The 15213-nt window shown below is 39.2% G+C and overlaps 1 protein-coding gene across 2 annotated transcripts in view; it reads right to left on the bottom strand.

Annotated features, from left to right (window-relative positions):
* The window catches only part of LOC149046131 (DNA dC->dU-editing enzyme APOBEC-3G-like), a 13285-nt gene extending 998 nt beyond the window's left edge, over positions 1 to 12287 (bottom strand). The window contains exons 1-4 of one of the 2 annotated variants that reach the window (XM_089206933.1): positions 12086 to 12287; positions 2481 to 2545; positions 1954 to 2088; positions 1572 to 1722 (exon numbers count right to left, since the gene is read on the bottom strand). In XM_089206933.1, coding sequence (XP_089063059.1) covers positions 1572 to 1722; positions 1954 to 2088; positions 2481 to 2545; positions 12086 to 12107 — 373 coding nt within the window. In that variant the 5' untranslated portion in view covers positions 12108 to 12287. Of the gene's footprint in view, positions 1 to 1571; positions 1723 to 1953; positions 2089 to 2480; positions 2546 to 12006 lie in introns of both variants that reach the window. The other variant, XM_089206932.1, reaches the window with a different exon arrangement.
* Between the last annotated feature and the right edge of the window lie 2926 nt (positions 12288 to 15213).

Below are 15213 nucleotides of genomic sequence, written 5' to 3' on the forward strand. Positions count from 1 at the left end.
GTGCAGAAGAGAGTTAATTTAGTGCAGAAGAGGGTTAATTCAGCACAAAGAAAGTAACAAATAAGACATTCTGTTTGGTCAATAATCAAAGAAACTCACAGACAGCCAATCAAATGCGAGTCCTGGATGTCGCAACAAAATTTGAAAATTTTCGAGCGAAACAAGTAGAAACATCTTCGCTACTTGTAATACATTTTTTAAAATGTTATTTATCAGCGTTTAGTCATTAGAAGAGGTTTCGCTACGGTGTCAGATTTCAAAGTAAGACTGTGAGATGTTATTAATTCCGACCTCGAATGATCTAAAAGAAAGTAAAGTTTGCCGTGTCTCGACTCTTCTAAGCTGAACCGGCTGCAACATGAACGCTTGTCTGACTATGATTGTCCAGCGGGTTTCGGCGAAAAGGACAATTAAATTTAAACTATGAGGAAATGGGGATATTTTGAAATAACCTTTTGGAGGCAGTTTTTAAAAGTTTTTAGGATATGGATCATTTTCCAGCAAACAAAATATAAATGCCAATTCTGAACTCAATTCTGTTCTTTAGGTAGAAAAAAGACTGCATGTTATAAGATATGTTATGAACTACTAAAATTAGAAGTGTTTGGGAGATATATTCCGGCTAAATGTTTGGGAATTGTTTAGGCCTGTTTGATTGTCCCGAAATCCTTATGCGAGTCTTGTGAGCCTCAGTTGGTTATTAAATCCACTCATTTATTTTTACCCTCTGAGTGATATGTGTCCTTGACTGTTGTAGTAGGGCTTACTGCTCGTACGGTGATCACCATTGCTGGTCGTATTTGGATTTGTCCTTGACCTTGCTTAGAGTTCCAACGGGAAGTTTTGTATAGGGTTTCGATCTCGAAGATCGGTTGTTTTTCAAGTACTTTGTTGTTGATTTCGAATGTCTTGATATTTAAGAGCTAGTTTTTAGAGAATACCTTGGACAGAGTTTTCGAAAGGGAAATAAACTATTTCTGATCGGACACCTGGTGCCCCCCGTTTGCGCGTGTCGTTTGAGCTAGTTTACCCCAACAGCCCAATTGATTGCATATCCAAAAATATTGCATTTCCAAAAAGGTTTAACGTTTAAATTTGGGGGAAATAAAGTATAATTTTTAGTAAAAAGGGCAAAACCGTTTGAAATCGGTTTTAGCTGTTCTAAAGACGCGTGTTTGAAATAAACGCTTATGAGATTTTCCTGGTGGCAAACCGCATTGTTGATAAAAAAAGGATTACTCAAACATTTCTTTCGCAATTAGAGTGTCGTTGTATACCATGGTCAATATTTAGTTTTCACTGGAAGGTTCGTAAAGTGTTCCTTAACTCGCAAATAAAAGTAATAAATACATAATCGATCGAACGTGGCGCCAAAAAGAGACAAATTGAAATTAGTAAAAAGCTGAATATGTTTCTAAGGCAAGAATATTTACACTTGGTCCCGGTTGTTCAAAGGATGGATAAATTTATTCACTGGATAAGCTTATGCAGTGTATAAGATGGCTATCCACTGGATAGTTATCCAGCGGATAAAAAGTTGTTGCAGAAAGCACGGATAGCGAGGCGTATACCTATCGGATGGATAACTCGCTGTCCAGGTAGTTGCCATGGTGATAGCCCAAGTGTTGCGTGATCTTTTCGCATGTGCGTACTAGTAGCGAGCCAACATGGCAGAATATGTTGCTCGCGCGTGTACGTGTGTCCGTGGCTATAATCCTGAACCTAAGACAAAAGAAAATAGAGATAAACTGGTCTGAAAAAATCTATAACCAACAAAATGTGAAGAACACGACATAAGTAATTCTTTTGAGAAATCCATTTGTGACTTCGTCGCATGGAAATTTTCATGATCGACACTAGTTTAAATCTCCCTCTTCATGAATTACTGCTATCCTAAATTTGATCATGGATACTAATAAGCAAAATGGTAAAATAATAAGATATAAACAATACCTGTAAACTTTCCAAAGGAGTCTGATCTCCATCGTCCTCTTTGTCTGGCTTGCATCTATTTTTCCGGGTACCTGTGTAGTCTGAGAGCCAATAAAAAATGGCTAAATTCGTGCTTTCATCGCTCGATGTGGAGCTCTGGAAAGAAAACACAGATTTCAGATATATATCACTCCTTTGTAAGAAAGTTACGGTCTGCGAATTCTATTTTTAGCTTGCGTGTGTGGGTGACTTTGGGTGTGCGCGGATATTCGTGTTTCGTGCGTGTCTGCGTGTGTACGTGTTTGCCTGGCTATGATATTAAATCTGAGAAAATAGAAATCAACTGGTCTGAAATAATTCATGACCAATGAAATTTGAACAACACTACATAAGTAATCCTATTGAAAAATCCATTTGTGACATCGTCGCACGGAAATTTTTATGATCGACAACAGTTTAAATTTCTCTCTTTAAGAACTACTGCTGTCTTAAATTTGACCATGGATACTAATGAGCGAAATAGTAAAATTATAAGATATAAACCATACCTGTAAAGTTTCGAAATAAGTCTGATCTCGAGGGTGGTCTGGCTTGTGTCTATTTTTCCGGGCACCTGTGGTGTAAAGATAGTTCTAAAATTCATTAATAAGTCATAAGTCTGAAAGCTAATATAAAAATGGCTAAATTTGTCATATGCATGAGTTTTGAACCAAATGAAAGCACATGAAAACCACACGTGTATTGGATCACATATCAAAACCACGCGTGGTTTTCATCATTTCAAGCACTGATACAATACCCCTTATTACTAAAAAAGTAGGAATAGTTTTAGAAGCCATATCAAAAACTCGTACATCATGTTTGACCGAGGTCTCCACACACCGAGAAACAATGAAAGCACTTGGCCTACGGCCTCGTGCTTTAATCTGTTTCTCGATGTGTGGACACCCTGTTCAAACACTCGCATTCGTTTTCTATATATTACGTAAAACATAGGCTCCATTGATTAACCAGAGATATCTTTTTGATCCAAATTATCTGTTAATAATGGCCACATTCCCACGACAGTAAAAGGTAGGAACAACATTACAAGATGTTGAATTGTTTTGGATATCTAGGGACACTTACCATTTTGGTCAGAACCAGTGGCTGACCGACAGGGTTTTGTTTGTTTTTTTTCTGTATTTTTCCTGAGATCACTTAACTCTAAGAAAGAAACGAACCTTTTGGGCACGTTATGAGATATGTTATGAACTACTTAAATTAGAAGTGTCTGGGAACTAGTAAAATTTGGAATATTCTGGCTAAGTGTGTGGGAATTGTTTAAGCCTGTTTGATTATCTTGTAATCCTTATGCGAGTCATGTGAGCTTTAGTTGGTTCTTAAATCCACACATTTATTTTACCCCTTTGAGTGACACGTGTCCTTGACTGTTGCAGTAGGGCTTACTGCTCGTACGTTGATCATCATTGCTGGTCGTGTTTAGATTTGTCCTTGACCTTGCTTAGAGTCCTCAACGGCAAGTTTTGTTTACTGAGGTTTTAGATCTCGAAGATCGGTTGTTTTTCAAGTATTTTGTCCATCCGATAGTTATGTGATATCGAGAGTATCAGTCTCGAATAGAGCTAAAGTAAAATGAACCACAACGCCCTGCTTGTAGTAAAAGTCTTGCTCTTTTTCTTTTTATAATCCAACTCTCTCTCTCTCTAGTCACGTGATCCAACATGATTGACTTACGACATTACATCCCTCCCTTTTTTTCGGATGAAAAGAACACAAGGTGACTAACTGTATTTTAAGTGATAAACGTCCTAAAATTCTAAACAAAACAATGTACATCGTTTTGTAATCAAATAATCAACATTCAAACTAAATTTAAACTGAGATCTCTTTTCCTTCAAACACTTCAGATAATGTCAACGTTCTCAGAGAATCAGAAAAGTTCCTTTTCCAGCCTATTTCTCGTAGACGATTTGTACATAGTCTGAAAACCTGACAGGAGGTTTGATCTGTCGTTTCGATCGTCTCGGCAAGGCGTCAGCTTTCATTTCGGATGGACATTGTGTCTTTTCTTCATCTTTCCTTCCACCATTCTCTTGGCAGGGTGCAAGATGTTTGGGAATAACTTTGAACTGCGATGAATTCCTCGTAACAGTGTGTGAACCATCACTCGCTGTGACCATGGTACCTTTCTTTTCCTCGACGATGAATGGTTTTGGATTGTATGGAGTGCTGAGCTTGTTCTGTTTGGGTTGTCTAATGAGTACAACTTCTCCTGGCTTAATCTCTCGTTCTTGAGCATGCGCTTTGAGGTCACCATAGACCTTCATTTTCTGCTTTTGCAGAGCATCTCTCTGGGCGATGCTAGCGGATGGATCTTGAAGTGTATATCGCGGCAGCTTGTGTTGGGTGATTGGTGACTCTGGTATTGTGGTCTTGAGTTTTCTATTGTTTAAGGCTTCACTTGGAGACACATTGATGGTGGAGTGGGGTGTTGCACGATATTGCCGTAAGAACTTGTACAACTCTTGCTTCCAATTTTTGCCTTCTAGGTGAGCAATTCTGATAGACTTTTGGAGGGTCTGAACCAGTCGTTCTGCTTCTCCATTTGCTCTTGGCCAATACGGGGTTATCCTTCTATGCTTGAATCCTAAGTAGTCAGAAAAGTTCTTAAATTCATGACCATTAAACGGTGGACCATTGTCACTTTTCAGGACATCAGGAATACCTTGTCTTGAGAATATTGCATCAAGTTTAGGGATCACAACTTTTGCTGATGTTGAGGTAAGTATTTCTACTTCCGGAAAACGGCTGAATTCATCTGTTACTACCATGATGTAATCACCAGAGGGGAACGGTCCAGCAAAATCCACTGCGACTTCTCTCCAAGGTCCGCTAGGGAGTGACGTCATTCGAAGGGGTTCAATCGGTGGTGACTTGGTCGATGCAGCTTGACATGAAAGACAGCTTTTGACCTTCTCTTCTGTTAGGTTGTCGATTCCGGGGAACCACACTTTGTCTCGGATGAGTTGCTTTGTTTTGACAATACCCTGGTGACCACCATGTGCCAGGTCTACTGCTTTACTTCTGAGAGTAAATGGTATCACAATTCTGTTTCTTCTTAATACTAGTCCATTGAACACTGATAATTCTTCCTTGAGCTTCTTGTATTTCTGTACGTCTGGAACATTCCATTGGCCAGTTTCCACAGCCTTGACGACAGCTTGCATTTCTGCATCATTTCTGGTTTCGTGTTTTATTTCTTCGAGCGTCATTGCTCTTGGTACAGCATTAGAGCATACATAGTTGGCATAATCTTCAGCCAAATTTTGTTCTTCTGGTGCTGTGGGACACGGATGTCGGCTCATGTAATCAGCAGGGTTTTCGGCATCTCTTCCAGGCCGATAGATCAGCTGACAGTCGTAGGGCATGAGTCGAAGTTTCCACCTGTCCATTCTTGGGGAAGTTTGCTTGTGGTTCTTAAAGATGCCTATGAGAGGTTTATGATCAGTAACAACAGAAAACTGGGCACCATAAACATACAGATGAAAATGTTCAACTCCCCATACTACGGCAAGCATCTCCCTCTCTGTTTGGGAGTAGCGACTTTCCACATCACTCAAAGCACGGCTTGCATAACTAAGAATTTTGCCTTCTTGTACTAACAGTCCACCAAGACCAGTTGGACTCGCATCGACAATGATTTCGGTCTTCTTTCTTGGATCAAAGTAGGACATAACTTGATCCCCAGCGAGGGCTTCTTTCAGCTTGTCCAATGCCTTTTGTTCTTCTTGCTCCCATTTCCAAGGGGTGTCCTGTCTGGTCAGCAGGCGCAAAGGGGTCGTGATTGTGGCATAGTCTGGTATGAATCGGGAGACGTACTGTGCCATACCAAGAAAAGACTTCAGTTCACTATGGTTCCGAGGAGGTTGTGCCTCATGGATTGCTTTAACTTTCTTTGGATCAGGTCTAACACCGACAGAGCTGAAAATGTGACCATAGAACTTGATTTCAGTTTTGGAAAACGCACACTTGTCTTTGTTGAGACGGAGGTTATTTTCTTTAAGCCTCTGGAGAACACCACGGAGATTCTTGTTGTGTTCTTCCTGGTCTTTTCCAAATACTATGATGTCATCTGAGATGTTTTTACATCCTGGGAGGCCAGAAAGGAGTTCCCTGATCTTTTCCTGGAAAATTTCGGTCGCTGCATTAATTCCAAAAGGCAAACGTTTGTATCTTCTTAGGCCAGCATGTGTACTGAAGGTTGTGACATAACGACTTTCAGGTGATAACTCAAGCTGGTGGTATCCTGAGGACAGATCTAATGTACTGAAAAGCGTTGCACCATTCAAATCAGCAACAAGGTCATCAATGGTTGGCATGAGATGCTTTTCCCGCTTAATTGCTTGGTTTGCCTCACGCATATCAACACAGATTCGAACTTCTCCGGATTTCTTGGGGACGACAACAATTGGACTGATCCAGGGTGTGGGCCCTTCAACTTTCTCGATGATGTCGAGTTTCTCAAGTCTCTCAAGCTCTTTTTCGACATCGTCTCTAACATGAAATGGAATTCGTCTGTGGGGTTGCTGTCGGGGTGTAACATCGGGGTCAATGTGTAACTTCACTTGTCTGTTTGGTACTTTCCCTATGCCTCCAAACAGTGATTTGAACTCTTCTTTTAGAGACTCCGGGTCGTCTTTGTTTCTTTCAGTGACGGTGGCAGTATTAATAGAAACCGCAATCAGACCTAGTTTCTTTGCAGTGTGATAGCTGAGAAGATTTCCGTTTTCTCCTTTAACAACAGTCAGCTGAGCGGAGGTGCTCGCGTTACTGGATTTCACGGTTGCAGTGAGGATTCCCAGGGTAGGAAGAGGGACTTTAGATCCATATGAATAAATCTTGGTGTGAACAGGCTGCAGGCTTTCACTGCCGTGACTGTTAATTCTTTGAAAGGTTATTTCATCAAGAAGATTAACAGATGCACCCGAGTCGATCATCATGTTCACGTTTCTTCCATTGATTTGTAGCTGACATATGGGTGGCTTCTTGTTTTCTTGATGGTCGACAGTGTAAACGTACTCATATTCTTCATCAGAGGTTTGACCAGTTTCCACGGAGGCCACGGTACGAGGTTTTGAACGACAAACATGAGCAAAATGGCCAATTTTCCCGCAGGCTTTACAGACTTTTCCTTGCGCAGGACATGGATTTTTGTGAGGTGCGTACCCGCCACATTTGCCACATTTTCTGGGAGATTTGCCTTGCTTGTCTCCAAAACGACGATTGCGTGATTGTGTGTCACGCCGGTCACGTGGGCGGCTTTGCCGATTCTCTTCTTTTCGTTTGATTTTGTTGACGGCTTGGAATTCGCCTCCGGTATCTTCTACGTCTTTCGCTTGTTTTTCACTGAGTTCTAATGCTCTTCCTAGATTCAATAAATCTTCTAACGTTGGGTTTTCGCGTAGCGCTCGGCGTCTGAGCGAGCTGGAACTGCACGTCAGAATAATATGTTCTTTAATTTCTTTGTCAACATCGCTGAATTCGCAGGTTTTCGCGAGTTGGCGAAGCCTGGTGTGAAAACTATCAAGCGACTCACCCTCTTTCTGCTTCGTCTGGCGAAAATTATATACTTCATATGTGGTGTTGACTTGTGGGGAGAAATACTCGTTAAGTTTCGCGACCGCCGTGTCATAGTCACCGTCTTCGCCAGTGTTTGGTAAGGTGTCGAATATTTCGTCTACGTCGGTGCCGGCATAATGCAGCAACAAAGCCCGTTTCCTTTTCGCAGCTGTGATGTTCATTCCGATAAGCATTCGTTCTAAGCGTCCTAGCCATCTTTTCCATCGTGGACCTGCACTGCCATCGGCATGGACGTCGAACGGTGGAAAACTTGGTAGCGAAACCGCCATGAGGTCTCACAGAGTTGAGCGCGTCGCAAACAGCACGTGCTTTCAAGAAAAATTTACACAGCGAACTCCTCAATGAAAACCAGTGTTGATGTGAATATTGACTGTGGGATTCATGAATTTTTACATCCTCGTCGCCAGATGTGATATCGAGAGTATCAGTCTCGAATAGAGCTAAAGTAAAATGAACCACAACGCCCTGCTTGTAGTAAAAGTCTTGCTCTTTTTCTTTTTATAATCCAACTCTCTCTCTCTCTAGTCACGTGATCCAACATGATTGACTTACGACATTACAAGTTATACGTTATACGTTTTGATATGTGATCCAAAGTACGTGTGGTTTTCATGTGTTTTCAAAGGGGTTCAAAACTCATGCATATAACGAATTTGTTAACATAACAAATTCGTTACATGCAATTGTTGACAAACTTAAAAATGGTTGGGAAGGTCGAATCTAACACTTTTGCCGGACGTTTTTTAGTCTCTAATCACAGAATGAGAAGGTGAAATGTTCAGTAAAATCTGGCCGAATTGTGGCTCACAAAAAACACGCAAGGTTTTTTTTAAAATAACAACCAGTAAACAAACTGCTCAAGGCGAGTTTTACGAAAGAACGATAGCCGAATTCACTAGAACATAAAGATTTCTCGGGATGACGGAGCCGTAAAACTCGGTTGCAGTGACTGATGTGGCCTTCACCACTCAACGCATCGGAAAGGACATCAGAGCAAGCTCTTAGTTATTCACTGGAAGGGCGGTCGATGTAATTTCTGAGGCTTGCTTCACTGGCGATCTCCGAGCTAGCGACGTTGGACCTCAGCATGATCGCAGTCGCTCTGAAACCGTCATGATTAGTACGAATCATAACAGTTATGCCTCTTTGGCTATATTTTTTATCATTCCTGTTTTGTTTTTGAACTCGAACTGTATATACAATACGGGTATTAGCTGTGTTTGATTTTAATTACCATTCGTAAAAACCTTAAAAACTGGGACTATCCATTTCGTTTTCTCTTTGAGGATTTTCGTCTCCGCTCATGTTATAATAACGTCAATTACGGCGCCTGGCATGTTTATAAACCTTTGTTTGGTTGTTCTGTTGCTACTTCCCGACTGGCTTGTTTCGAAACTTCACTTTCAATTAACGAAAAAAACTATAGAAAAGTCTCGGAAAAGGTCGGGCAGTCCAATTTGGCAGAAAACGTGACAGCTTTAGCTCAGCTCTATGCTCTATACTCTCATAGAGCACGCTCTCTCAACCAATGACAGCGTGCGTTATATCCGAACGTTATTATAAACTCTCATAGAGCGCGCTCTTTCAATCAATGAGAGCACACGTTAAATTCAAAATTTATTTTAAATGTTTATCCAGCGGATAAAAAGTTGTTCCAGAATGCTCGGATAGCAATTCTCGCAATTGTTTGTGCTGTGAATTGTTTGCAATCCTTGTTTGCGCTGTGAACAAACGCTACTTCAAATGTCTAGTTCCCTTTTTTCTTTCTTTTTTTCTTCGTTAATTTGTAAATGAAAATAATTCCCATTCTTTTAATTTTTTTATTGTTTAAATCAAATTCTCTTGAGTAATATCCAAAGAAATGCAAAGCACTTCATTGTTGAACCACTCACCAAAACGCAGGATTTAAGGGTTCATACACTTTGTACAAATCATATGCAGCACTGGTTTCTGACATATCAACTAGAACTCCCAGACCCCAGTAAACCATCAGACCCCTATGAACAGTCACTACTAGATTGCGGCTCTGGTATCTATTCCAATACCATTCCATGTTTGCCATTGCAGATGACTGCAATATTTACCAACCCACATTCAAGAAAGAAGGTCATCATCGATGACATAAAAGAATGGCACCCTGCTGTCCTTAAAAAAAGAAAATGTAAGAGCACAATAAAGGCTTCTCTATTTGTTAAACAGTGGATAGCTGTCTTATACAACGGATAACCTTATCCAGTGGATAAATTTATCCGTCCTTTGAAAAAAAATGTTGCATTAATGAGATAAAGCCGCATTAAATCCCTTGTGTCTAGTTGAAGAGTCTCATTCGAATTTGGTTTTTGTGGAAGAAAGATAAGATTTACACACGCAGCAAACAAACGGGCAACTGTCACAACTTCGAAATCAAACATTTGAATTTACTCGTTCAGTTTCTGTTGTGCAATTTACGGTACAAATGTCCAAATTGGAAAGACTCACCGTGTACGAATATTTGTTGTAGAACTGAAAATTTCGCTCGCCCTTTCACTACGAATGAATTGTTTGAGAGAATTCAGATATTAAATGAAAGAAAATTCCATCGATTAACTCAATTATAACCAAATGCCTCACGTTTTAACTGTCTAGGTAATTACAGACGGTTTTTAGGCCGCTTATCAACCAATCTAATGACTCTTCTGGTTATACAAATTCATCTCGAAACCAATATTCTTCTGTCAACCAAAGTGATTGGAGAGAGAGAAAAGAGAGGATTAGTAAGTTATTTTTCGGCTTAAGGTAGTGATCGATTTCTTTGCTTAAAAATACAGCATAGCCGGAAAAACAACATATATTTATGAAAAAGGTAGGGATGTAATCGGCGACTCACGAAAGCGTTACCATTGCCCGTGGGCAGAGATAGGAAAATACGGACCGCGCTAAGACCCAATCAGATTGCAGGATTCGTTACCGTGCCCTCTGGGTGAATATTATAAATGCACCCATTTTACTCACATAATATAGTTTGTATAATATTTCTTTATAATGATTTTATTACAAACTGTGCTAAAGATGTTTTCGTCTTGTCACGAGCGTGGGAGAAAGAAAAAATTCTGAGTCCCATGACGAATCGAACCGCAGACCTTCGGATTTCTGCGCTGCGATGCTCTGACCACTGAGCCACAGAGACTCCACGGTAGGCGAGATCTATTACGAAGTTCATATGACACGTATCCTGCATACTGTTAGGATCAGCAATGTCGATTAGCGTAATGTTTGTAGATAGAAATAAGAGAGAAAGTAAGTTTTTGAGCTCAGTATAGAAACGAAGAAAGAACATCCGACGAAAACATCGATTCCTCATGAGGACTCAGAATTTTTTCTTCGTCCCACGCTCGTGACAAGACGAACACATCTTTCCACCACAGTCTCACTACCAGCCATTTTAAAGTCAAACTGAATTATGAAGTACAAAATTTCATCGTATAGACAACATACTGTCATGCGACAATGATGTGATTTGAAAACAATGGCAATTAATGACCCGTGTCCTCGGGAAAGTCCCTATGCATTACATCATCAACTTCCTGTTTTTCAATAACACCATCGCATGATTAGTGTGTGTAGTTTTTTTTAAATCAAAACCGTCTTTTGGGAATTATTTCTTTTTAACAACATGTTGTTCACCGAAAAATGTAAAATGATATGCTCGAAACAATTGGGAATACTTTTGATTCGAAAAGATCTTAAACCGCTGTATACCATACTACAGATGAGAATGTTGCGCGTATTGTTTGAGCTAGTTCACCCAAACTGTCTAATAGATTGCATATTCAGAAATGCTGCATTTCCAAAAACGTATGGCGTTTAAAATTCGGGGAAAATAAAAAATAACTTTTAATGACAAAGGCAAAACCAAATTAAACCGGCTTTAATTGTTTTAAAGTTACGTATTTGAAGTAATCACCCTGTGATTTCCCTGCCGGCAAACCGCATTGCTGACAAAAAAATACTAGTCCAACATTTCTTTTGCAATTAGTGTCGTTGCATGTAATCGTCAATCAAGTTTGGGTTTGTCTGGAAGGTTCGTATTGTCTTCCAAAACTCGCAAATAAAAGTAATGAATACAGAATCGATCGAACGTGGCGCCGAAAAGTGACAAATTGAAATAAGTAAAAAGTTTAATGCGATTCTAAGGCAAGAATACTTACATCTGAATTTTGCATTTTATCGGAGGTGTTGCCGATTATCCTAGTCGAGCGCTTATCGAACGGGCTATTTTTAACACGTTGCTAACCAAAAGGTGATTCATAACAAGTTTCGAGCCGTGAAAACACTGATGAATTAGGTCTTCAGGACACGCATTAGATGATTAAAAATATTTAATATATATTTAATCTGTAGGAAGCAAAGAGACTCGACGATATTGATATAGAGTGTTGCAAATGTACTTACGAAAGCCACTTTCATCACTTTGCATTCCCCTTCCAAATAGATTGTTGAACATTTGTTCTGAAACAAATGCAAGCCTTACCTTCGTCAGACACTCCTTCCATCGATGCAAGTCAGTTTGTTGATCAGAGAAGAAAACTCGGTTAAACTATCAATATAGGGTATTATCAATGACGACAGATGTTTAGCAAGCGACCACATAACATCAGACAATGGTTTGAATTGGCGGCCTTTGTTTAAGCAACGGGGTTTCCCCTTCTTGCTTTTTTGGGCAAAAATATTTTATAAAATCTGATTATTGGAATATTTATGGAAAAAATTTTGATGACTCATCAATTTTCATTATGGTTTAAATTGAAAATTAACTCCCGCTGTGCTACAATAAAAGATATGAAACTATTTTACGATTAGAATAAATTTGGCCTTCGAAACACAACGATTTCCCTTTCGTGCTTCTTGCGGGGAACAATATTTTATAAAATCTGGTTATTGGAATATTCATGGAAAAAAAGTTTGATCACTCGTCAATTTTCATATCAGTTTAAATCGAAAGGTAACTTCACCTGTGCTGCGAAAAAGATGTGGAACCATTGAATGAGCAAAATAAATTTGGCCCTCGAAAGACCCTGCAAACAATCGTAAAAATTTCCCGAAGACGGTTCGAAGACGGTTTCAGGGCTTTGAAGTTCATCTGTATCGCAGTGGTGGTCTAATCTGTGCCGAACGCTCGACTGACCTGTTTTTTAACTGGAGCGAGAGAAAAACAGATTTTCAGTCTTTTCTGGCCCTCTTGAATTAATCGTTCAATCAGACTGGTGACATTGCTATAACATAAAGAATGGAATTGAAGTTTTTTTTTCCTTCAATCAACATTGTTTACCGCGATTCACAACTTCAGCTGACTTAGTCACACCATTTTATTAATTAGGCTATCAAATTTGCAAACATAAGAAACGAAACATGATTTTATATCATCTTGGAGTGGAATTAACGTTTTTTTTTTCTTCAAACAACACCATTTTACACGATTACTGTTTCAGAACTTCAGCTGTCTCCGTCACACTATTTTATTAATTAAGCTATTAAAATTCTGTTTACATAAAAAACGAAACATTGAGGAGTTTTATCATCTTGAAATGTTATTTCTTACATGGTGTCATCACTGTAAGGACATTTCTAAACACCATGCACCATTGAAAGCTTGAGCAAGTATTAAATGCAATCTGAATAATAATATTACATGTTACAGTGTGGTAACTTATACAGCGAAATTATCTAATCGCACAATTCCAAACAAAGGAAGTTGGGTTATAGACTCACCTGCTTCAACTTTTGAGGGCTTAAGGTACAGAGAAATATATACGGTAAACAGTTACAATTGACACAAAGTTGAAACTTTTGAAGCTAAAAAATATACATTAAAATCATCAAACCCTATGCATCCTAGCAAAAATAGGGTCAATTATCACCATAACTTCTCCCAAACATTCATATTTACAGGAAATCATTGATTTTTGTCACTGGGTGGTTCTGTACTCAATCGTGTCGTAAATCTACTTCCCTGTGTAAAAGTAACATAACTAATATCGATTATTGTCTAGTAAATATCTTATCTTGATCACTAAATAAAAGACTGTTGAATTAAAGCATGAAATGAGACAAGTTACTTGACCTATGAATACTCTACACTAACCGCTATTTAACTGTGCTATAAGAGCCTGATAGATGATATATCGCCCTTGCGATTTCCCTGGAGGCAAACCGCATTGCTGATAAAAAAAAAAAAGATGACTCAAACATTTCTTTTGCAATTATAGTGTCGTTATATACAATTGTCAATATATGGGTTCCTCTGGAAGGTTCGTAAAGTGTTCCTAAACTCGCAAATAAAAGTAATAAATACATAATCGGTGGAACGCGGCGCCAAAAAGAGACAAATTGAAATAAGTAAAAAGCTGAATACGTCTCTAAGGCAATAATATTTACACCTGAATTTTGCATTTTATCGGAGGTCTTGCCGATTATCTCAGTCGAGTGCTTATCGAACGAATGATTTTTAAGGCGTTGCTCAACAAAAGGTGATTCGTTTCGAACCGTCAAAATACCAATATTAGATTCCAATTTAGTTTCGAACCGTCAAAAGACTGATGAATTAGGTCTTCAGGACATTGAATGATTAAAAATATTACCCGAAGAGGGTTTGAAGGAAGCAAAGAGACAACGATATTGATGAGTAGAGTGTAGCAAATGTACCAAAGGACTTACGGGCTTTAAAAGTGTCAACATGCAAACATGGCGACTCGATACGATCACACGATTGTTATCTGAAAAGGTATAATAAAAACAGTTTAACACAATACAATTTTTATGTCATGGAATCTAGGGTTTCCAGCAACTGCACCCGAAATATTCATAGGCCTTCTACGTCTGAAAGAGAGGTCAACCAAAAAGAAAACGCCGGGAAAGATTGCGTAAAGGCAACAGAATCGAAAGTCTACGCATGTTCAGATACTGATCGTGGCGAAGTTCTATTCCATTACGTAATGCTTTGCGACAAAGGAGATAAGGATCTTTCGGGTAAGAATTATGGCTTTTCCTGCGGTGAAATTTCGTAAGATTTGCTGAACCGTTAAACATATTTGTGTTTCTCCTAGTGCCTGTTGATAAAAAAATTCACAGGACCAAATTTGAAATAGAGGAAGAAAATACAAAATTGCAAATAGCAAGGAAACTGCCTCTGTAACCCCTATTTTTTCGGCTTTTAAATGATCGGTAGGAAAATTTTCACAAATTGTGATCAAGAGCAAAGCCAAATTATCGCTGGCGAGTGCCTCTCCTCGAGGAGCCTTAGCTTAATAACGAAAATCGTTTTGACAATATCTGCTACAACAAACGATAGTCCGAACCTTGCTTATCACTTTTTGACGGCTTTTAATGTCCTAAAAAGCGAAAACGTAAAAAGTTCTCTTGAAAAACGGCACGCTGGCGCGTGCACCAACATTGAGCAAAAACCCAGTGGAGCCACCTTAAACGGTTGGCCGTCGTAAAGGCAACGGGATATCCCCTTCCAGCTTCTTGCGGTCACAATATTTAATAAAAACTGATTATTGGAATATTTAAGCGAAAAAAGTGTGATGGCCCATCAGTTTTATCGTGGTATAAGTAGAAAATTAACTTCCCCTGAGCTGCGAAAAACATATGGAACTATAG

This window comes from Pocillopora damicornis, chromosome 5, assembly GCF_964200805.1.
Source record: "Pocillopora damicornis chromosome 5, jaPocDami1.2, whole genome shotgun sequence".
Classification (NCBI taxonomy): Eukaryota; Metazoa; Cnidaria; class Anthozoa; order Scleractinia; family Pocilloporidae; genus Pocillopora; species Pocillopora damicornis.